Consider the following 23,169-nt stretch of genomic DNA (forward strand, 5'->3'; position numbering starts at 1 on the left):
CATTTATTTTCTACTGTGCACTAAAAATGACAATAAGGGCCACTTTACATAGAGGTAGATTCTGTTTTCCATATCAGGATGTTAGTGGTTTCATTACCAACTTTATAAGACTCAGTGAGAAAATGTATAAAGACACATGAAATAAAAAAGAAAAATTATATGTATGTATAATAATCACACTGAAGTTTTTTTGATCTAAGGCCCATTTTCTCACATAACTTGGAATATTGTTTAAAGCAGGTAACTGACTTGGGTTACTTTATTAGTTTTCTACTGATGCTGTAATAAATTACCACAAACTTAGTGGCTTATACAATACAAATATAGTACCTTACTGTTCTGGAAGTCAGAGGTCTGAAATGGGTCTCACCGGACTAAAATCAAGGTCTCAGCAGGGCTGCCTTCCTTTCTGATGGCTTTAAGGGGAGAATCCATTTCCTTGCCTTTTCCAGTTCTAGAGGCCTCCTTTCATCTTTAAAGCCAGCAAAGACAGGCTGAGATCTTCTCATATCACCTCATTCTGGCCTCCTCTTCTGCATTCCTCTTCTACTTTTAAGAAACCTCAGGATTATACTGGGCCCACCTGGATAACCCAGCATAATCTCCCCTATCTCAAAATCCATAACCTAATCATATCTTCAAAGCCCCTTTGCCATCTAAGGTAACATTCATAGGTTGTGCGGGTAGAATATAAATATCTTTGGGGGAACCATTATTCTGCCTACTGCAGTTGCCCACTCTGGTGTTAATAAAACAGACAGTCCTGACATATCCAGTGGATTTATTCAAACACATTAGAATTAGTAGGCTTTGAAAGGTAGACAATGTGGGTTACACTGAGGAGGATAGAAAAGGTTCTAACTGGTATGAACAAGCAGCTGGGCATTGCTGAAATATAATTACAAAAGGGGTTATGAGGTTAGACAAGCAGCATCTTGATCTTTAAAAAGCTTATATGCTTTGCTTTGTTTGAGGAACTTGGACTTCACACTGCACGGAGCTGTGAAAAACATTAAATAGGTGAGTGATAGAAGATTTACATTTCAGACAGAAATGTAAATGAAATGAAATTCTTGAAATGAATGGAAGGACAAAGCGATCAGAGGCAAAGAATACAGTTTGAGGTGGTGGTCGTTTTAAAATATGTCAAAAAAACCTCTCTGATACAGCTCCTTTCAAAAGGTGGACCCTAATTCTCCTCTTTTTAAGTGTAGGCTGTATTTATTTACTTGCTTCTAATAAAATAAAATGTGATGGGACTGATGATATGTGACTTCTGAGACTAAGTCCTACAAGGCATTGTGGCTTTGTTCTCTCTCTAGGATCACCTGCTTTGGGAGAAGCCAGTTCCCATATCATGAGGATGATCAAGCAGCCCTACAGAGAGAGCAACAAGGTGAGGTACTGAGGCCTCTTGCCAACAGCAGTGTGAGTGAGCCATCTTGGAATCAGGTACTCCAGCCCCAGTCAAGCCTTCAGATGACTGTACTCCTGGACGACATCTTGCATGCAACCTCATGAGAGACCCTGAACCAGACCACCTAGCTAAGCCACTTCTGAATTCCTGATCCACAGAAACTGTGACATAAATATTTGTTATTTTGAGCCAGTAAGCTTTGAGGTAATATGTTATGCAGCAATAGATAACTAATACAGCAGCTATGAAAATGGCTTAAGTGATTGATATTGAGAGCCAGAACTAAGCCCAACAATGGAAATGAAGAAAATTCACGGATTCCAGCTTTTTTTTTTGTCTGGATGGGCATAATGGGTTAAGGAGAGGGATAAGTTCAGCACAAATCCTCCAGTTTCCTGTTTTAATGGAAAGGTGCTAACTGGGATGAACTTGGGTCAAAAGGCAGTTGAAGTGGATTGGGTGGGTAGGGGGGATGTGGTGGAACAGGAGTAGGACAACTAGAGACAAATTAACTTTTGAACATTTATAATTTAAGATACCTCTGAGAGCTCTTGATATGGTAGAAAAGTCTGTTGAACAGCTAAAGCTTTAGGATATATTTATTAACTAGGGGTAAAATTTGAAAATTATTCATGTATAGTTGTTAATTAAAACCAAAGATGCAGATACTCTCCTAAAGAGAAATTGAAAGAGCAAAAACTAGGCTGAGTGATTTTTCCCTTAAGACATCGTTCTATTAATACAGTTTATTTCTCTCCCCCAAAAAAGAAAGTCTGAATAACTGATATACCATAATATTCATATTATATTAGAGAACAGTACATTATAGTATATCTGAATGAAAATCAACAGATTCACTTGGTCAATTCAAACTCCAAATTTTAAGCCTTTAATTAGCAGTAACTTCATTACATTTTTATATAATGGAAAACTTTCAACCCCTGAAGGTTGAGATTATGTCTGTCCTAATGCTTAGTTAGCACAGTGGTTTGCACCTAGTATCCAATAACTGTTTACTGAAATGACAACTGAAAGTAAAAACTTAATAGCCTTAATATGTCAATCGTTTCTGGAATAGTGACTCTAAAACAAATTAATTAAAATTTCAAGAAAAATTAGGGAGAAAAATCATTAAATAGAGACATACCGATCTGTTTGTAAAACATGGATAAGATGTTCCATAGCTTGAATACCCACTTCCAAGCGATATTTCTGCACAAAAGAAAAATGTTATTTAAGTAACTAATATCCAACTTAATAAACTTAATAACTGATAAAGTGTTACAGACCTTAGATAATGATTTGAGAGCACGCACAGCATTTCTTCGATCATCCAGTAAAGTAGATGAAGCTACTCTATCACAAAGCTTTTGAATCTGTCAGGGAAAAATGAAATAGCATTAATAGAATAAAAAGAACAAAAAAGAAACATGAAATTTTCCCCCAAATTTATACCATTTATTTTGGAAAAAAAAATCAATAAATGGGATGTCATGGAAATAGTCTTTACACAAATCGAAATAACTAGGTAGTATTATAATCTTGTTACAGAGATCAAATAGATTTTTCAGAGACTTGAAAAATGAAAGTGGTGGAAGAGAAGTCAAATAAAGTAAGTCATATAAATTCAGGAATTAAGAGAAATCAGTAGAACCAGAGCTTGCTAAACATACCTATTACAGCTGTTTGAACCAAGAGGGTTGCATAATCCATTAGGGTTATGGTATATGATGGGAAGTTAATAAAAGAAAATTGTAAATAATCATTGTTTACATCATAACTTCACCCTAACGCTTCCACTATATATTTGAACGAGAAAAGTCAGAACTGTTTATCAAAAATTTAAAGTGTGCCTCAAAATCTAGAAAGGTGAAATGTTCCAAGCTTTTAATAAATTTGCAGGAATTAAAATTTGAACTGAACTTTAAAATAAACCTTGCAGCATTATTTACAATTGGAAAAAATTGGAAACAACTGTCCATCAAGAGAAGAAAAACTAAATAAATTGTGGTACATTCTTCAGTTGAATACTATGCAGCTACTCAAAAAAATTAACTGTACTGACATGAAAATACTGTGATTTAATAAACAGTGGGGAGGACTTCCCTGGTGATGCAGTGGTTAACAATCCGCCTGCCAATGCAGGGGACACGGGTTCGAGCCCTGGTCTGAGAAGATCCCACATGCTGCAGAGCAGCTAAGCCCGTGCGCCACAACTACTGACCCTGTGCTCTAGAGCCTGCGAGCCACAACTACTGAGAATGCATGCATGCCACAACTACTGAAGCCCGCGTGCCTAGAGCCCGTGCTGCACAACAAGAGAAGCCACCGTAATGAGAAGCCCGTGCACCACAATGAAGAGTAGCAGCCGCTCACTGCAACTAGAGAAAGCCCACGTGCAGCAACAAACACCCAAACACAGCCAAAAATAAATTAATTTAAAATAAATAAATAAATAAATAGTGGGGGGGGGAAAGAGCAAGTGGTAAAACTATATGTAAATTGTGAGCCCACTGTAGCAAAAGTACCAAACTGTGTGTGTATGTAAAATTGCATTAAAAAAGAATTTGGAAACTTAAAACTATAAAAACTTCTAGAAGAAAGCACTGGAGAAAATCCTTGTGACTTTAAAGTAGGCAAAGTTTTCTCAGACACATACTAAGAGTGTAATTGATAAAAGAAAAACATGGTAGTTTGGACTTCATCACTCCTGTTCTTCAAAAGACAGTGTTAAGAGAATGAAAAGATAAGCCACAGAATAGATGAAAATACTTGGAAAACATCTGATAAAGAACAGTTTTTTAAACCACTATACTCAGGTCCTTTATAGCTCTAACAGTTTGTTACTATTTTGTTATTATTTATTCCTTAATGACAGTTCTTAGTAATATTCTATAAATATGATTTTGGCATAGCACAAACTTTTGCATCCTATGTATTGAAATTAATGGCTTAAATACATATAGTGTTTTCCAAATTATGTTCTATAGACTTCCGGTGTCCCAGAAGATATCAAAAGACTTCCTATGATCACAGAACCAGTGAGAAACACAAGGTTATACAAAATTAAATATGTTTCTGCACTACAGGATTTCTAGAAGTCTTTACTATACTGATTTGCATTTCTTCATACTGCAAATGCAGTATGTTAACTGAGCTTAGCTTTACTTTTTGATTTAATTCATTCTAACTACTAACATTTGGAAATTATTCCTACCTTAAACTGTATTTACTTCATAGTAATTATATTGACTTTCCAAAATGAAACGAAAACTTTCTCTTTATTAAATAATTGGTTGATAGTTTTTCTACTATAATTTTGTTTTTACCATGAAAAAAACTACATAAATATCTCCTGAAAAGAGATAAATCTCAGTTTAAAGAATTTCTTAGGCCAAAAAATGTTTTCCTGAGTATGAGTATAATTTCTTCTACTTGGGTCTTATAGATCTTTATTTTTTTAATTTTTTTTTAATTTTTGAATTTTATTTTATTTAATTTTTTTTTTATACAGCAGGCTCTTATTAGTCATCAATTTTATACACATCAGTGTATACATGTCAATCCCAATCGCCCAATTCATCACACCACCATCCCCACCACCCCGTGGCTTTCCCCCCTTGGTGTCCATACGTTTGTTCTCTACAACTGTGTCTCAACATCTACCCTGCAAACCGGTTCATCTGTACCATTTTTCTAGGTTCCACATACATACGTTAATACACGATATTTGTTTTTCTTTTTCTGACTTGCTTCACTCTGTATGACAGTCTCTAGATCCATCCATGTCTCAACAAATGACCCAATTTCGTTCCTTTTTATGGCTGAGTAATATTCCATTGTATATATGTACCACAACTTCTTTATCCATTCATCTGCCAACGGGCATTTAGGTTGCTTCCATGACCTGGCTATTGTAAATAGTGCAGCAGTGAACATTGGGGTGCATGTCTTTTTGAATTATGGTTCTCTGGGTATACGCCCAGTAGTGGTATTGCTGGATCATATGGTAATTCTATTTATAGTTTTTTAAGGAACCACCATACTGTTCTCCATAGTGGCTGTATCAATTTACATTCCCACCAACAGTGCAAGAGGGTTCCCTTTTCTCCACACCCTCTCCAGCATTTGTTGTTTGTAGATTTTCTGATGATGCCCATTCTAACTGGTGTGAGGTGATACCTCATTGTAATTTTGATTTGCATTTCTCTAATGATTAGTGATGTTGAGCAGCTTTTCATGTGCTTCTTGGCCATCTGTATGTCTTCTTTGGAGAAATGTCTATTTAGGTCTTCTGCCCATTTTTGGATTGGGTTGTTTGTTTCTTTAATATTGACCTGCATGAGATGTTTATATATTTTGGAGATTAATCCTTTGTCCGTTGATTCATTTGCAAATATTTTCTCCCATTCTGAGGGTTGTCTTTTCTTCTTGTTTATGGTTTCCTTTGCTGTGCAAAAGCTTTGAAGTTTCACTAGGTCCCATTTGTTTACTTTTGTTTTTATTTCCATTACTCTAGGAGGTGGATCAAGAAAGATCTTGCTGTGATTTATGTCAAAGAGTGTTCTTCCTGTTTTCCTCTAAGAGTTTTATATTGTCTGGTCTTACACTTAGGTCTCGAATCCATTTTGAGTTTATTTTTGTGTATGGTGTTAGGGAGTGTTCTAGTTTCATTCTTTTACATCTAGCTGTCCAGATATCCCAGCACCACTTATTGAAGAGACTGTCTTTTGTCCATTGTACATTCTTGCCTCCTTTGTCATAGATTAGTTGACCATAGGTGCATGGGTTTACCTCTGGGCTTTCTATCTTGTTCCATTGATCTATGTTTCTGTTTTTGTGCCAGTACCATATTGTCTTGAATACTGTAGCTGTGTAGTATAGTCTGAAGTCAGGGAGCCTGATTCCTCCAGCTCCGTTTTTTTCCCTCGAGACTGCTTTGGCTATTCCGGGTCTTTTGTGTCTCCAAACAAATTTTAAGAATTTTTGTTCTAGTTCCGTAAAAAATGCCATTGGTAATTTGATAGGGATTGCATTGAATCTGTAGATTGCTTTGGGTAGTATAGTCATTTTCACAATGTTGATTCTTCCAATCCAAGAACATGGTATATCTCTCCACCTGTTGGTATCATCTTTAATTTCTTTCATCAGTGTCTTATAGTTTTCTGCATACAGGTCTTTTGTCTCCCTAGGTAGGTTTATTCCTAGGTATTTTATTTTTTTGTTGCAATGGTAAATGGGAGTGTTTCCTTAATTTCTCTTTCAGATTTTTCATCATTAGTGTATAGGAATGCAAGAGATTTCTGTGCATTAATTTTGTATCCTGCAACTTTACCAAATTCATTGATTAGCTCTAGTAGTTTTCTGGTGGCATTTTTAGGATTCTCTATGTATAGTATCATGTCATCTGCAAACAGTGACAGTTTTACTTCTTCTTTTCCAATATGTATTCCTTTTACTTCTTTTTCTTCTCTGATTGCCGTGGCTAGGACTTCCAAAACTGTGTTGAATAAAAGTGGTGAGAGTGGACATCCTTGTCTTGTTTCTGATCTTAGAGGAAATGCTTTCAGTTTTTCACCATTGAGAATGATGTTTGCTGTGGGTTTGTTGTATATGGCCTTTATTATGTTGAGGTAGGTTCCCTCTATGCCCACTTTCTGGAGAGTTTTTATAAAAAATCGGTGTTGAATTTTGTTGAAAGCTTTTTCTGCATCTACTGAGATGATCATATGGTTTTTCTTCCTCAATTTGTTAATATGGTGTATCACATTGATTGATTTGCATATATTGAAGAACCCATGCATCCCTGGGATAAATCTCACTTGATCGTGGTGTATGATCCTCTTAACGTGTTGTTGGATTCTGTTTGCTAGTATTTTGTTGAGGATTTTTGCATCTATATTCATCAGTGATATTGGTCTGTAATTTTCTTTTTTTGTAGTACCTTTGTCTGGTTTGGTACCAGGGTGTTGGTGGCTTCATAGAATGAGTTTGGGAGTGTTCCTTCCTCTGCAATTTTTTGGAACAGTTTGAGAAGGATGGGTGTTAGCTCTTCTCTAAATGTTTGAAAGAATTTACCTGTGAAGCCATCTGGTCCTGGACTTTTGTTTGTTGGAAGATTTTAAATCACAGTTTCAATTTCATTACTTGTGATTGGTCTGTTCATATTTTCTGTTTCTTCCTGGTTCAGTCTTGGAAGGTTATACCTTTCTAAGAATTTGTCCATTTCTTCCAGGTTGTCCATTTTATTGGCATAGAGTTGCTTGCAGTAGTCTCTTAAGGATGCTTTGTATTTCTGTGGTGTCTGTTGTAACTTCTCCTTTTTCAATTCTAATTTTCTTGATTTGAGTCCTCTCCTTCTTTTTCTTGATGAGTCTGGCTAATGGTTTATCAATTTTGTTTATCTTCTCAAAAAACCAGATTTTAGTTTTATTGATCCTTGCTATTGTTTTCTTTGTTTCTATTTCATTTATTTCTGCTCTGATCTTTATGATTTCTTTCCTTTTACTAACTTTGGGTTTTGTTTGTTCTTCTTTCTCTAGTTCCTTCAGTTGTAAGGTTAGATTGTTTATTTGAGATTTTTCTTGTTTCTTGAGGTAGGCTTGTAGAGCTATAAACTTCCCTCCTAGAACTGCTTTTGCGGCATCCCATAGGTTTTGGATCGTCGTCTTTTCATTGTCATTTGTCTCTAGGTATTTTTTGATTTCCTCTTTGATTTCTTCAGTGATCTCTTGGTTATTTAGTAACATATTGTTTAGCCTCCATGTGTTTGTGTTTTTTACGTTTTTTTCCCTGTAATTGATTTCTAATCTCATAGCATTGTGATCAGAAAAGATGCTTGATATGATTTCAATTTTTTAAATTTACTGAGGCTTGATTGGTGACCCAAGATGTGATCTATCCTGGAGAATGTTCGTGCACACATGAGAAGAAAGTGTAATCTGCTGTTTTTGGATGGAATGTCCTACAAATATCAATTAAATCTATCCGGTCTATTGTGTCATTCAAAGTTTCTGTTTCCTTATTTATTTTCATTTTGGATGATCTGTCCATTGGTGTAAGTGAGGTGTTAAAGTCCCCCACTATTATTGTGTTATTGTCAATTTCCTCTTTTATAGCTGTTAGCAGTTGCCTTATGTACTGAGGTGCTCCTATGTTGGATGCATATATATTTATAATTGTTATATCTTCTTCTTGGATTGATCCCTTGATCATTATGTAGTGTCCTTTCTTGTCTCTTGTAACATTCTTTATTTTAAAGTCTATTTTATCTGATATGAGTATTGCTACTCTAGCTTTCTTTTGATTTCCATTTGCATGGAATATCTTTTTCCATCCCCTCACTTTCAGTCTGTATGTGTCCCTAGGTCTGAAGTGGGTCTCTTGTAGACAGCATATATATGGGTCTTGCTTTTGTATCCATTTAGCAAGCCTGTGTCTTTTGGTCGGAACAATTAATCCTTTCACGTTTAAGGTAATCATTGATATGTATGTTCCTATGACCATTTTCTTAATTGTTTTGGGGTTGTTTTTGTAGGTCCTTTTCTTCTCTTGTGTTTCCCACTTAGAGAAGTTCCTTTAGCATTTGTTGTAGGGCTGGTTTGGTGGTGCTGAATTCTCTTAGCTTTTGCTTGTCTGTAAAGCTTTTGATTTCTCCATCGAATCTGAATGAGATCCTTGCTGGGTAGAGTAATCTTGGTTGTAGGTGCTTCCCTTTCATCACTTTAAGTATATCATGCCCCTCTCTTCTGCCTTGTAGAGTTTCTGCTGAGAAATCAGCTGTTAACCTTATGGGAGTTCCCTTGTATGTTATTTGTCGCTTTTCCCTTGCTGCTTTCAATAATTTTTCTTTGTCTTTAATTTTTGCCAATTTGATTACTATGTGTCTCGGCGTGTTTCTCCTTGGGTTTATCTTGTATGGGACTCTCTGCGCTTCCTGGACTTAGGTGACTTTTTCCTTTCCCATGTTAGGGAAGTTTTCGACTATAATCTCTTCAAATATTTTCTCGGGTCCTTTCCCTCTCTCTTCTCCTTCTGGGACCACTATAATGCGAATGTTGTTGTGTTTAATGTTGTCCCAGAGGTCTCTTAGGCTGTCTTCATTTCTTTTCATTCTTTTTTCTTTATTCTGTTCCGCGGCAGTGAATTCCACCATTCTGTCTTCCAGGTCACTTATCCATTCTTCTTCCTCAGTTATTCTGCTATTGATTCCTTCTAGTGTATTTTTGATTTCACTTATTTTATTGTCCATCTCTGTTTGTTTTTTAATTCTTCTAGGTGTTTGTTCTTTAATTCTTCTAGGTCTTTGTTAAACATTTCTTGCATCTTCTCGATCTTTTCCTCCATTCTTTTTCCGAAGTCCTGGATTATCTTCACTATCATTATTCTGAATTCTTTTTCTGGAAGGTTGCCTATCTCCACTTCATTTAGCTGTTTTTCTGGGGTTTTATCTTGTTCCTTCATCTGGTACATAGCCCTCTGTCTTTTCATCTTGTCTATCTTTCCGTGAATGTGGTTTTTGTTCCACAGGCTGCAGGACTGTAGTCCTTCTTGCTTCTCAGGTCTTGTACATCTGTTGATAATTTTTTTTCTAGGTAGTTAGAGCTACCTAGAAAATAGGGAGTAACTTCCTGGGTTTTCCTAGCCCTAGACCTCAAGCACTGGTTCTGAATCTGAGATTCCCATCTTGCTTAGAGTACTTAGTCCTAGTCCTGCAATGCTTGAACTCTAGGATCAGCCCCATTTTTGGTTGGTGTACAGAGAAACTTGTGTCAGAATATGAACTTCCATGTCCAGAAGCTCTTTAATCATTATCTGTTGAAGGTGGCTATTTAATCTGGGGGAAACACTTAGCTTTAGGAATATTGGAGGGAGATGGTCATAATCCTAGAGTTTGGGGGTTTGCTTTGATTTCACTTTCAATCTTTTATTTTGTGTTCTAACATGCTAACATTTGAGCCTTGTTAATTTTTTTGGGGGGGGGGGAGCCTCACTGTGCAGCATTGTGGGATCTCAGTTCCTGGACCAGGGATCAAACCCACGCCCCCTGCATTGGAAGCATGGAGTCTTAACCACTGGACCACCAGGGAAGTCCTGAGCCTTGTTAATTTTTTAAAAAAGCTTTGAGATATACACAAAGATAATAATCTTAGGCATTATGAAGATAAATATTCAATACAAATTAAAATAGCAATGATGTTATTTTTCATCTATCAGTCTCACAAAAATTAAAATAGTACTACCATATAGTAATACTATATGATTCCATTTTTATAACTAAGAAAACCAAGCAAAACTAATCTAAGCTATCAGAAGTCAGGATGGTGGTTGCTCATGGGGGTGGGCAGTGAGTGGAAGCACAAAAGGGACTTCTAGGGTGCTGGTAATGTCCTGTTCCTTGATCTGGGAGCTGGATACATAGGTATGTTCAGGTTGTGAGGTTTATGTATATGACATGTGTACTTTTCTATATACTTCAATAAAATGATTTTTAAAACAGAACTATACAGGATAGAGAAAGACATAGATTAATGAACTGGCTTATATTCTATCAGACGGAAAGTAACCTAAAAAAGTGTCAATTTGGCAAAAACTATTACAACTTAAAATGTTCATACCCTTTCCACCAGGCATTCTTATTTCTAGGAACTTATCCTTTAAAACATGCCCACAGGGGGCTTCCCTGGTGGCACAGTGGTTAAGAATCTGCCTGCCAATGCAGGGGACACAGTTCAAGCCCTGGTCCAGGAAGATTCCCACATGCTGCAGAACAACTAAGCCCGTGAGCCACAACTACTGAGCCCATGCACCACAACTACTGAAGCCTGTGCTCCTAGAATCTATGCTCTGCAACGAGAAGCCACTGCAATGAGAAGCCCGCACACCGCAACGAAGAGCGGCCCCCGCTTGCTGCAACTAGAGAAAGTCTGCGTGCAGCAACGAAGACCCAACGCAGCCAAAAACAAACAAAACAAAACAAAACAAAATGCCCACAGATACACAATGTTATATACTAGAATGTTCTTTGTAGCAATATTTTTAACAGCTAAAAAATAAATCTAGCTTCCATCACATAAGGATATAATAAATAAGAAGTGTGCAACCCTGATGAGGGCCCTTACCAAACCATGCTGGCACCCTGATCTCAGACTTCCAGACTCCAGAACTGTGAGCAATAAATTTATGCTGTTTATTGGGGAAAAAAAGAAGGGGGGTGGGTGGAATCTAAAGGTTCATCCACCAATCAGAAAACATTTAACTAACATACAGTACACATACACTATGCAGTTAATCAAATGAGTAAAGCAGATCCATATGCACTGACATGAAAAGATGTCCAAGATACATTAAGTGAAAAAAGAAAACAGTTAATAGTATATTTAGCATAAGCTCATTTTGGTTTAAAACTATACCATTAATAAACTATGTGAATACTATAAAATTCTTAGAGGAAAACATAGGCAGACACTCTCTGACATAAATTGCAGCAAGATCTTTTTTTGATCCACCTCCTAGAGCGATGAAAATAAAAATAAACAATGAAAATATGAAAATAAACTAATTAAACTTAAAAGCTTCTGCACAGCAAAGGAAACCATAAACAGAATGGAAAGACAACCCACAGAATGGGAGAAAATATTTACAAACAGAGTGACCGACAAAAAATTAATCTTTAAAATATACAAAACAGCTCATACAGCTGAATAGCAAAAAAACCAAAACAACCCCAAATCACAAAATGGGCGGAAGATCTAAATAGACATTTCTCCAAAGAAGACATCGAGATGCCCAAAAAGCACATGAAAAGCTCAACATCACTAATTACTAGAGAAATGCAAATCAAAACTACAATGAGGTATCACCTGACACCAGTCAGAATGGCCATCATCAAAAAATCTACAAACAATAAATGTTGGAGAGGGTGTGGAGAAAAGGGAACCCTCTTGCACTGTTGGTGGGAATGTAAATTGGTCCAACCATTATGGAGAACAGTATGGAAATTCCTTAAAAAACTAAAAATAGAACTACCATATGACCCAGCAATCGCACTCCTGGGCATATATCCAGAGAAAACCATAATTTGAAAAGATACATTCACCCCAGTGTTCACTGCAGCACTATTTACAATAGCCAAGACATGGAAGCCACCTAAATGTCCATAAACAGAGGAATGGATAAAGAAGATGTGGTACGTATATATATATATAATGGAATATTATTCAGCCATAAAAAAGAATGAAATAATGTCATTTGCAGCAACATGGTTGGACCTAGAGATTATCATACTGAGTGAAGTAAGTCAGACAGAGAAAGACAAATATCATATGATATTGCTTATATGTGCAATTTAAAAAAATGATACAAATGAACTTGTTTACAAAACAGAAATAAAGTCACAGATGTAGAAAACAAACTTATGGTTACCAGGGGGTGGGAAAGAAGGGAGAGGGATAAATCGGGAGACTGGGATTGACATATACACACTACTATATATAAAATAGATACCTAACAAGGACTTACTGTATAGCACAGGGAACTCTTCTCAATGCTCTGTAATGACCTATATGGGAAAAGAATCTAAAAAAGAGTGGATATATGTATATGTATAACTGATTAACTCTGCTGTACAGCAGAAACTAATGCAACATTTTAAATCAACTATGATAAAAATTTTTTAAAAAGAATTATTAATGTGATTCTACTGCTAGAGTGAAAGTTAGGAACATAGAAATAAATAATTTTTAAAAGAAAAAAAAATACTATGTGAACATGTATAGAAGAAATTAAGACTACGTACCATACTACTGTCTTTTAGTGGGTTGCTGGAAATGTTCATTTTCTACATTATTTCTGATGTTTGAATTTTGATAATGAACAAGTATTACCTTTATAAGCAGAAAAGAGTAATAATGGAATAAAGTGAACTGGTTTATGTTCTATCGGAATTTCTAGGATATTTTCATGACTGAACTCATCTTTAAAAGATGCTATCTTTACTCTGCTGATCAAAATAATATGAAATCTGCTCTTAATTGATAAAAATAAACTAACATAATAAAAATATCCTCAATGGCTCCCTATTGCCTATAAAGTCCAATTTTTTTTTTAGACTAGAATGCACAGTCATTACTCAGTCAATAAATACACACTGAGCATGTATGTATTTGTTCTTGCGCTAACCAAAGTAAGATATGGTCTCTGGCCACAAAGAGCTTGCACAGGAAGACAGTTGTGTAAATAAACTACAATAACAAATTAAAATTATGTAAGTATATGCTTATAAAGCAGGTGCACAAAAGAAAAAGTAGTGAATTCTATCTGAAAGTGGAACTGCTATGTTTACTTCCCTGCAAAATGCATGTGTTGAAATCCTAACCCCCAGTGTGATGGTATTAGGAGGTAGGGGCCTTTGGAAGGTGATTAGGGCGGGAGGGTGGAGCCCTCATGAATGGGATTAGAGCCCTTATATAAGAGACCCCAAATAGCTCCTTCATGCCTTCTGCCACATGAAGACATTGGAGAAGATGGCAGTATATGAACCAGGAAGCAGGCCCTCACTAGACAAAGAATCTGCCAGCACCTTGATTTTAGACTTCCCAGCCTCCAGAACTATGAGAATATATGCCTGTTGCTTAAACCAACAAACCTATTGTATTTTTGTTCCAGCAGCCCAAATAGACTAAGACAGATACTGTTTAAGAATGGTATATTAAGGATGACACTCTTGAATCAAGAATTAAAGGATGAGTAGTTCACCAGACAATATAAGGAAGGAATGCCAGGTGTAGAAAATGATTTCTTACTTTATAATTGTCTATACATATTTTAATGTAGAAAATAGCATTTATAGTCCAAATAAGTAAACTGGTCTAATTTGAGTTTATAAATTTTATATATCTATGAACAATTTTTATATTATGCACATACATATATATACTTGTTCTATTAAAATAATATACCAAAGGAGATGTCTAAAATATGAAAGCTTTCCTTTTAAATTAATTTTATTATTATTATTTTTGGCCATGCCATGTGGCTTGCGGGATCTTAGTTCCCTGACCAGGGATTGAACCTGGGCCCTTGGCAGTGAAAGTGCTGAGTCCTAACCACAGGACCACCAGGGAATTCCCTACAATAATTTTAAATGCTTCTTATTTCTGGGAATGATGATCAATCTAAAATAACATGGGGGGGAAAAAGGATTATATAAGATTAAACTGTTAGCTAAAAACAGATTTCTAAGGACTTCAAATTATATGTTTCTGCTTCAATTGACTCTCATTAATAAGTAAATCACTAGTGTTTTTTAGAAGGTTGCAAAATGGAACTTAAAAATTAATCACTATTTTAAAGTGTAGTATTTACAATTATAGAAATAAAATCCATTCATTCCTGAGTTTGGGTAAATATGTATCAAGACTATTTTTAAGACTATAAACATGCTGGGAGTTCCCTGGTGGCCTAGTGGTTGGGATTCTGGGCTTTCACTGATGTGGCCTGGGTTCAGTGCCTGGTCAGGGAACTGAGATTCTGCAAGCCATGTGAAGACTATAAACATGCTTTTTATCTATTAAACTTGGGTTTTAGTGGCAAGTACATATTCTTCCCGATTGGGGATTTTATTTTATTATTTATTTCTTTTTCTTTTTTTTTTTTCTTACAGTTTTATTGAGATATAACTGACACACTCAACTAGGGATTTTAATCGGAACTTTCTCTCTAGTGACTTAAGGCAATTACCATACTGCAAACCGATAAGAGTCAAAAATGAATATAAGAACAACTTATTTATCCAGAACCATAATTAAGCTATTTCAGATACTTTCTGTCAGGCACCAAAATGGTCTTTTCATTTTAGTGATTTCTGATAGCAATCTAAAACTAATTACAACCTTCCCCGTCTTCTTAAACAAAGAACATAATTATAAGCTTTCTTAGCATTTAAACCTAAGTCCTCTCCAATATCAGAAATAGGGATGTCTTAGGTGTTAAATGAAGTAATGAATATAAAAGTTTTTGCCGAGTACCTGGCACCTATAAATGCTCAATAAATGTTTAACAAACTTTATTATTACCAAACTTCTATGACTCCTTTGTATTAATTTTCTATCCTATCAGGCTTTTGGCTGTCATTTCCATCATATACGTTTCTAAAAGACCATTCAAATTTTGCAGATTTTAATCTGCTACTGAGTGAGAAATCTGATAATTAGGCTAGATAGTAATATGTCTAAAACCCCAAATTACTCAGCCTTGAAATCAAGATTGAGTACATGGACTTTGCAACTTCTACTTTTGCTATGCGAAAGCCATACTACCTCCTGATAATATTCCACACAGTTGAAGTTTCTGAATAAGTGATCTCTCCATAATAAAGTGCTATGTTGCAACCTTTTACAGACAATGGAAACCAAATGAAAGGAAAATATATGTTCCAAACCTTACAAAGACTTAGCCATGTTTTAGGCCAAACACAGGTCTATATTTTTCAGTTGACATTTACCAAGAAAAAATTTTGCAGCACAAGTACACTTAATTTTTATTCAGAAACTGAAGATTTCAAAGACCATTATTCCGTTTATTCCTGACTTAAAAAACCAACACAATGCAATATGATTGTGCTTCATTATCCACTCTTTCCTTCTTTTAGTTATTAGAACCCTCTGTGTTTTAGCTGGGCGCAAAGGTTGTCCACCTAGACTACTTTTCGAGCCTTCCTTACACCTGGGCATAGAAAGTGACTACACTCTGGCCAATGAGTTCTTTGTATCTTCCAAGTCATGTCCTTAAAAGGAAGCTATCTGTTCTTCATTCCTCTTTCTTCTTCCCTCAGCCTGGAACTTGAACCTGCAGGTAATGAAGCACCTTCAACAATTCAAACAAGGGCACCATCCTAGGGGATGGCAGAACAAGATAAAAAGCAGCACCTGGGCCCCTGGACCACCCTGAGGAACATAACTAACCTATCCTAGGGACTGCCTTCTAATTGGACTTTTATTGGACAAAGACACAAACTTTTATCTTGGTTAGACCTCTGTTATAGCAGCTGATCCAATACCTAAACTAATAAACTCATTTTACAGGAGAGGAAACTAAGGTTCAGGGATAAAGCAATGCACCCCAAAATACCCTGCCAGTTTGGTGGTACAGTTCAGATTCTACCTGAGCTACAGATGTCTCACTTTAAAGCCCACACACTTTCTACTATCCTACATTGCCTCTTATGCAAAGAAATGGGAGCCTGAGCACCTGTTGCAAACTACAGGGACTGCAAGATTTTTTTCTTTTTTGTAAACAGGGGAACATTGTAATGTAGTTCCTGTGAACAGCTTCCACTTGCACTACAGCCCAGTAAGGACCCTCATAAGCCTCGGACTTAACTGCCCAGCCAGGGTAGTCCCTTGTTCTAAGGGAGTTGGAGCTTTACTCTGGGAAAGCTATAATCAAAAGCTACCAAGTATTTATGAAAAAGTCAGCACTATATGTAAGTACTTAAGAAATTAATATACTCACTTTTAAAGAACTAATCTGGCTGAGATAATAAGGAGAAACTGGAGCAGAAAGACATTACAGAAAAAAATATGTCAGCTCATTATAACAGACAAGAAATAAGGTAAAAAAAAAAAGGGCATTAGGGTGGTGGCAATGGGGAAGGGCTGCAGAGATAGATAAGACAAAAGAATATTTGAAAGAAATGAATTTAAGAGGCTTGAGAATAAAGAATAAAATGCCTGAAACAGCTGCTGTTTGGAATTCAACTTCTAGAAATTTGTCCTAAGGCAATATATGCACACGTACAGTCATAATTACAAGAACAACCACTGCAGCACTGTAATAGAAAAAGAAACAAAACAGAAGGACCTTAAATGCCCATTCATGGAGCACTTTCACTTTTCATTTTATACACTTCTACAGCTTTTCCTTAAGCATGTATTCAAATGTCTCTTCTGTCATTTAAAAAAAGAATCAGAGAATCAAAAAGCATCACTGAATAAGCTAGCTGAAGTTTGATATGAATCTGCAATCACTTTTCTATATCTCAGAATATTCTGGTTTTGGTAAAGTCAAAGGAGTAATAGCATCTGAAGAATTCAGTGCCGTAATCTTGAAGTTGGTGATTCATTCATTCATTCATTCATTCATTCAACAAATGTTAGAGTGCTGCTACCCTCATCGGGGCCATGGTCAGTGCAACCAGAGAGCAGTGGTTTGTGACAAGGTTAAGTTCAGAAATTGGACTAAGCAGGGGGGTGAGGGATGAGTAAAATAGGTGAGGGAGATTAAGAGGTACAAACTTTTAGTTATAAAATAAGTCATACAGATGTAATGTACAGCATAGGGAATATAGCCAATAATATTGTAATAACTTTGCATGGTGACAGATAGTAACTAGACTTACAGTGGTGATCATTTTGTAATGTACAAAAATACCAAACCACTATGTTGTACACCTGAAACTATTATAATATTATAAGTCAATTATATTTCAATAAAAACAAAAAAAGAGGACTTCCCTGGTGGCACAGTGGTTAAGAATCCGCCTGCCAATACAGGGGACATGGGTTCGAGCCCTTGTCTGGGAAGATCCCACATGCCGTGGAGCAACTAAGCCCGTGTGCCACAACTACTGAGCCTGCGCTGTAGAGCCCAAGAGCCACAACTACTGAGCCCATGTGCCACAACTACTGAAGCCCACGTGCCCAGAGCCCATGCTCCACAACAACAGAAGCCACCGCAATGAGAAGCCCGTGCACGGCAACAAAGAGTAGCCCCCGCTCGTTGCAACTAGAGAAAGCCCACGTGCAGCAACAAAAACCCAACGCAGCCAAAAATAAATAAATAATTTAAAAAGAAAAAGAAACTGGGACTAAGCATTAGAAACTTCTGTAACAACTGGATACCTTTATGGTTGTTTAATTAAAAAACAAAACAAAAATTGGGCTTGTATATTGTATGTGCATGAGTATGTGTGTGTGTATTGTCATTTCATTTTCCTATAAATTCATTTTTATTATATTTTACAAAAGTATTGGTCTGTGATGAATTGGAAATTGGGGGTAAAAAAAACAATCCAACTGGTTCTTCACCACTGTCAGTTTGAGAAATACTATTAAAGTGCTTAATATCTTGCTGGGCCCTGCAAAATTCAATTTTGGGGAAACAGCAGTGAATCACTATAGAAGGTACCTACTCAAATGAAATTATAATAGCAAGGAAACAACAGAATAAATTAAAAACAAGATAAATACAGAAAATAATAAGTGCACTGAGGGAAATGATTAGGGAAATAAGACAGAGACTGGGTGGAAAGTACTACTTTGGACAGCACAGCTGGTCAGAAGGTCCCAAGTTAAGCAATGATTTGGATATAGGCGGACGTGTGGGTAATTGGTAACAAAAATGAAGCAAGTGGAAAAGTAGGGAAGCAGAGTGAATGAGGATGTTACCATCAGAAGGAAAAAGGACAGTATTTTAGAGTTGAAGGATATGTTTATTCAGTGTCCCACATGGGATCCTGAGGTGAGAGACTTTGTTGCTAGCAACTCACTCACTCTCTCGGAATCCGACCAAGGAGGCCACTTAGTAGTTTAAAGCAAATTTATAAATTTGCTATTTGTTTGAGGTCACAGACTCTTGTCTTAGTCCTCAACACCCTTACCTACATGATGGGAGCATTAGAAAGGAAGTACAAGTTTAAATCCCACAGATTTCAATGCCATCCTGCTCCTTTTCAGTTAACATTTTGCTGCCATTATTGATCAAAAGAATGAGTTGTAATACAGAAAAAATTAATCCAGTCTACTTTAGTAAAAAATCAGAAATATTTGTCCCTAGGCCTTTTACCAAAGTACTCATTATCACAGCATACTACCAAGGCACCACATTTCAGATGACCATTCTGTAGACTTCAAACAAGTAACCTTCCCAGATTTTCTGCCTGAATCAACAGAGGTATAAATACAGTTGACCCTTGAACAACAGTTATGAACTACGCAGGTCCACTTATACTCGGGTTTTTTTCAGTAGCAAATACTGCAGTACTATGTGATCCTCGGTTGGTTGAATCCGAGGATATGAGGATACGGAGGAACCGTGGATACACAGAGTCAACTATAAATTAAATTACAGGAGGATTTTCTACCGTGCAGAGCGTTGGTGTTGTTCAAAGGTCAACTGGACAGTCAAGATATGTAAGGTTACAGAATAGAATACAGGTAACAACAGGAAAAGATACTTCTGTCTATTTGCTTGAAACAAAGAAACTTACAAACATTTTTAAAAACTCTCTAAAAAAAAAAAACCTATGTTCATTGATTAGTAAATAGAAAAATTCTAATACCTACTGTTAAAATTTTAAAAAATCAAATAGCTATGAATATAACTATTTCACTCATAAAGAAACTCATTTGTGTAACAAACATATTGGTAAATGCAAAGAAAACACTCTGGAAGGATGTACAACAAACTTCATTAGAGATTACTCCTGGTAATGGGAAATAAGATTGTGAAAAGAAGAAGAAAGGGGCAACTTTAGACTATACACTGATTTGAATTATTTATAATAAGCATGTTTTCAACTACTGCTTCAATAACACAAACATTTAAAGAAATTTCCAGAATATGTTAGACTTTGCTTTGATTCTATTACCTGCTCTAACATACCACCCGATTAACTCACTGTTCATCTACTTTCTGAACACTGTTGGTTCTTGTTATTCGTAATAGTTACGCTCTATAGTCACCATGAACACTGAACTAGCAGACACTGAACTGCTGTGCCTAAAGGAAATACAGCGCTAGGTTTCTGTGAGTCTCTGGTAACATTTTCATCAATGGATCCAATACATAACCTTGTTTAACGTGTGCTTCTGTTTAAAGACATCTTATTCAATATATACCCTTGATTCATTAACACTGAACTCACAGCTGCCAGCGCTATTACTCATGCCTGAGGTAAGCTTATCTAACACACATATTTTCTCCACAAGGCACATCACAGCTTTCTTATACAATACTTCGGAACACTAGACAACAGTTCAGCACTACATTTGGGGCCAGTTTTAACAGCGAAATTTTTAAAAAAGCATAGAAATGCAAAACACATGACACTAAACAGACTGTGAAAAGGACACTTGTTTACAGTATAAGAGTTGAAACAAGAAGGCAGAATATCTTTTTGTGTGACCTCAGTTGGGAATGCACACATCAGTGACTCTGATTTTTTGCTACTCTGCATCTGTCCACAAATCAGTGTGAAAGTGCTGCGTGTATTAATTTTGGGGTTACAAACAAATTTTAGTGTGTAGGTGAATTCACAAATATAAAATCAGCGAATAACAAGGATTGACTGTATCTTAAATACAAGCTTTCTAAGTCAGTTTCGTTATCTACAAGATGGAAGAATAAACTAGACAGATTCTAAGGCTACTTAATACTCAAAACTTTGAATATGTTAAAAATACTCAATTTTACCTACTAAGTAATAATGTAGTTATTTGCTATAAACCTCTGAAAAAATCTATTTGGCCTATACAGTGTTTAAAATAATTTTTAAGCCAACATTTCAAAATCAAAAGACTTCACATAAAACTCCAGATTTCTACCTTTTCTAGAAAAACATCAGCCTGATAGCTAATGGTAGCTAACACTGTATTTCATACAATTTAAGAAGCCAATGATTATTAAGATCTACCATTTTTTAAATGTATTGCCAAGAAAAAAGAAATACCACCAATTATAATTACAAGATGCAACCTGATTTCAGAGATGTTTAAATGCTAAAGTGCATTACAGAACTGTTAAAATATGGCATGTATAGCACTTACTATGTGCCAGCTATGTTCTAAAGTTCTTTATACTTTTTAATTTATTTAATCTTCACCAAAATCCTATTGATAGGCACTATTACTATCCACATTTTAGAGATAAGGAAACAGAGGCACAGGGGGTAAGTGACTTGTCCAAGTTCAAAGAACTAGTATGTGGTGGGATGGGATTCAAAGCCATTAAATTGGCTCTCTGCAACAACTGGCTGAAGCTGAGCACTAGCTACACTCTCAAGGCAGGATATGCAGGCTCCAATTTCATCCCAGACCTCTGGTCTCTTCTCTAACCCAACCTGCTTCACTGAACAATGATGCTACCCAACTGACACTGCTGGGATTTGAGTTTGTGATTCTTGCATTAAACAACAGAATACTACATATTAAAAAACAGTTCTAAAGAGAAAAAATATGTACGAGTAAAATTTAACCCAGAGTTAATTTTATTTAAAAGGATCAGAAAGGTGTGATAAGAAGGAAAAACTTGAGAGACAGCAGTATTTCAACTAATTCATACTATGCTAACTAGGTATTAGAGTTAATCAGAGATAAATACAATGATGAATTAGATATGGATCCTGTTATCAGGATGCTTTTATAGTCTATTAGAAGAGGATACAGTGTAATTAAGAAAAGCAACTAAAAATCTGATATTTTAAATAATTTCTAATAAAGTAGCTGTATGTTTTAACATGCAAAGATCTCTAAGACATATCAATCAATGAAAAAGATAAGCTGTAGAACACTACAGTGTATCATTTGTGAAAAAGAGAGATAAATATGCTCATACAAATATATAATTCTATACTGCATGATTATTCATAAAGGTCTGGAAAGATTTATACCAAACTAAGAATAGTGGTTATTTCAGGAAAGAGAACTGAAATTGGAGATGGTAGTCAAAGAAGACTTAAACTTTACTAGTATTGTTTGCAATTTTGTGTAATAAAATAAAAAGCTAATTAGTAGGGCTTCCCTGGTGGCGCAGTGGTTGAGAATCTGCCTGCCAATGCAGGGAACACGGGTTCGAGCCCTGGTCTGGGAAGATCCCACATGCCGCGGAGCAACTAGGCCCGTGAGCCACAATTACTGAGCCTGCACGTCTGGAGCCTGTGCTCCGCAACAAGAGAGGCCGCGATAGTGAGAGGCCCGCGCACCGCGATGAAGAGTGGCCCCCACTTACCGCAACTAGAGAAAGCCCTCGCACAGAAACGAAGACCCAACACAAGCCATAAATAAATAAATAAAATTAAAAAAAAAAAAAAAGCTAATTAGTAAACTAATGTGTATAACCTCATGCAGGTGATTGTTTCAGGACTCTTGTTTTCAGTAATTGCCATGTGAGATTCACAATTCCACTTATTAAGAAAAATATGAAAAGGACAAAAAATTCCATTAATAATTGATAAATTGAGCATAATCAGAATTACCTTATAATCTGAATTTAATGTTTGTTTGTTTTGCTTACTAATAGTGTCATTTATTTTTATTCAGTAATACACAAAGGAGACCAAAAAAGAAGCAATGGGAATAGGAGTGACTAGGAAAGAAAAACCTGAGATGAGGAATGTGAAACTAAAAAACCCCTGAGAAGTAAAAGGGGAAAAAAAGAAGATGGCATAAAACTAGGATGGTGAGCCACATTTAAAGGACACTGACATAATGTAGTTTGCTATATTTTCTCACAATTCCTAATAGAAATCCATATTTCTTTAGTATTCAGTAACTATTTAACTGACATGCAAAAAAGAAAGTCAGGAATGTCAATTTAAAAAAATTGAATTCAACCATTCAATCATTTATTCAACAAATATTTATCAAGCACCTAATACCAACTTATTTGATATAACTTTGCCTTCATGAAGCTTAAAACATAGTTATAACTTTTTTGGAGAGAACTTCCCCAACCATGACTATAGGACTAAAATA

General features: G+C 35.9%; 1 protein-coding gene across 3 annotated transcripts in view; it reads right to left on the reverse strand.

Annotated features, from left to right (window-relative positions):
* The window catches only part of USO1 (USO1 vesicle transport factor), an 88,735-nt gene that overhangs the window by 59,260 nt on the left and 6,306 nt on the right, over positions 1 to 23,169 (reverse strand). For 2 of the 3 annotated variants that reach the window (XM_082390126.1, XM_082390127.1), the window contains exons 2-3: positions 2,707 to 2,793; positions 2,565 to 2,629 (exon numbers count right to left, since the gene is read on the reverse strand). In XM_082390126.1, the coding sequence (XP_082246252.1) occupies positions 2,565 to 2,629; positions 2,707 to 2,793 (152 nt within the window). Of the gene's footprint in view, positions 1 to 2,564; positions 2,630 to 2,706; positions 2,794 to 23,169 lie in introns of those variants that run through there. The other variant, XM_082390128.1, reaches the window with a different exon arrangement.

This window comes from Balaenoptera borealis (assembly GCF_965194805.1).
Source record: "Balaenoptera borealis genome assembly, chromosome: 4".
In the NCBI taxonomy this organism is placed as follows: domain Eukaryota; kingdom Metazoa; phylum Chordata; class Mammalia; order Artiodactyla; family Balaenopteridae; genus Balaenoptera; species Balaenoptera borealis.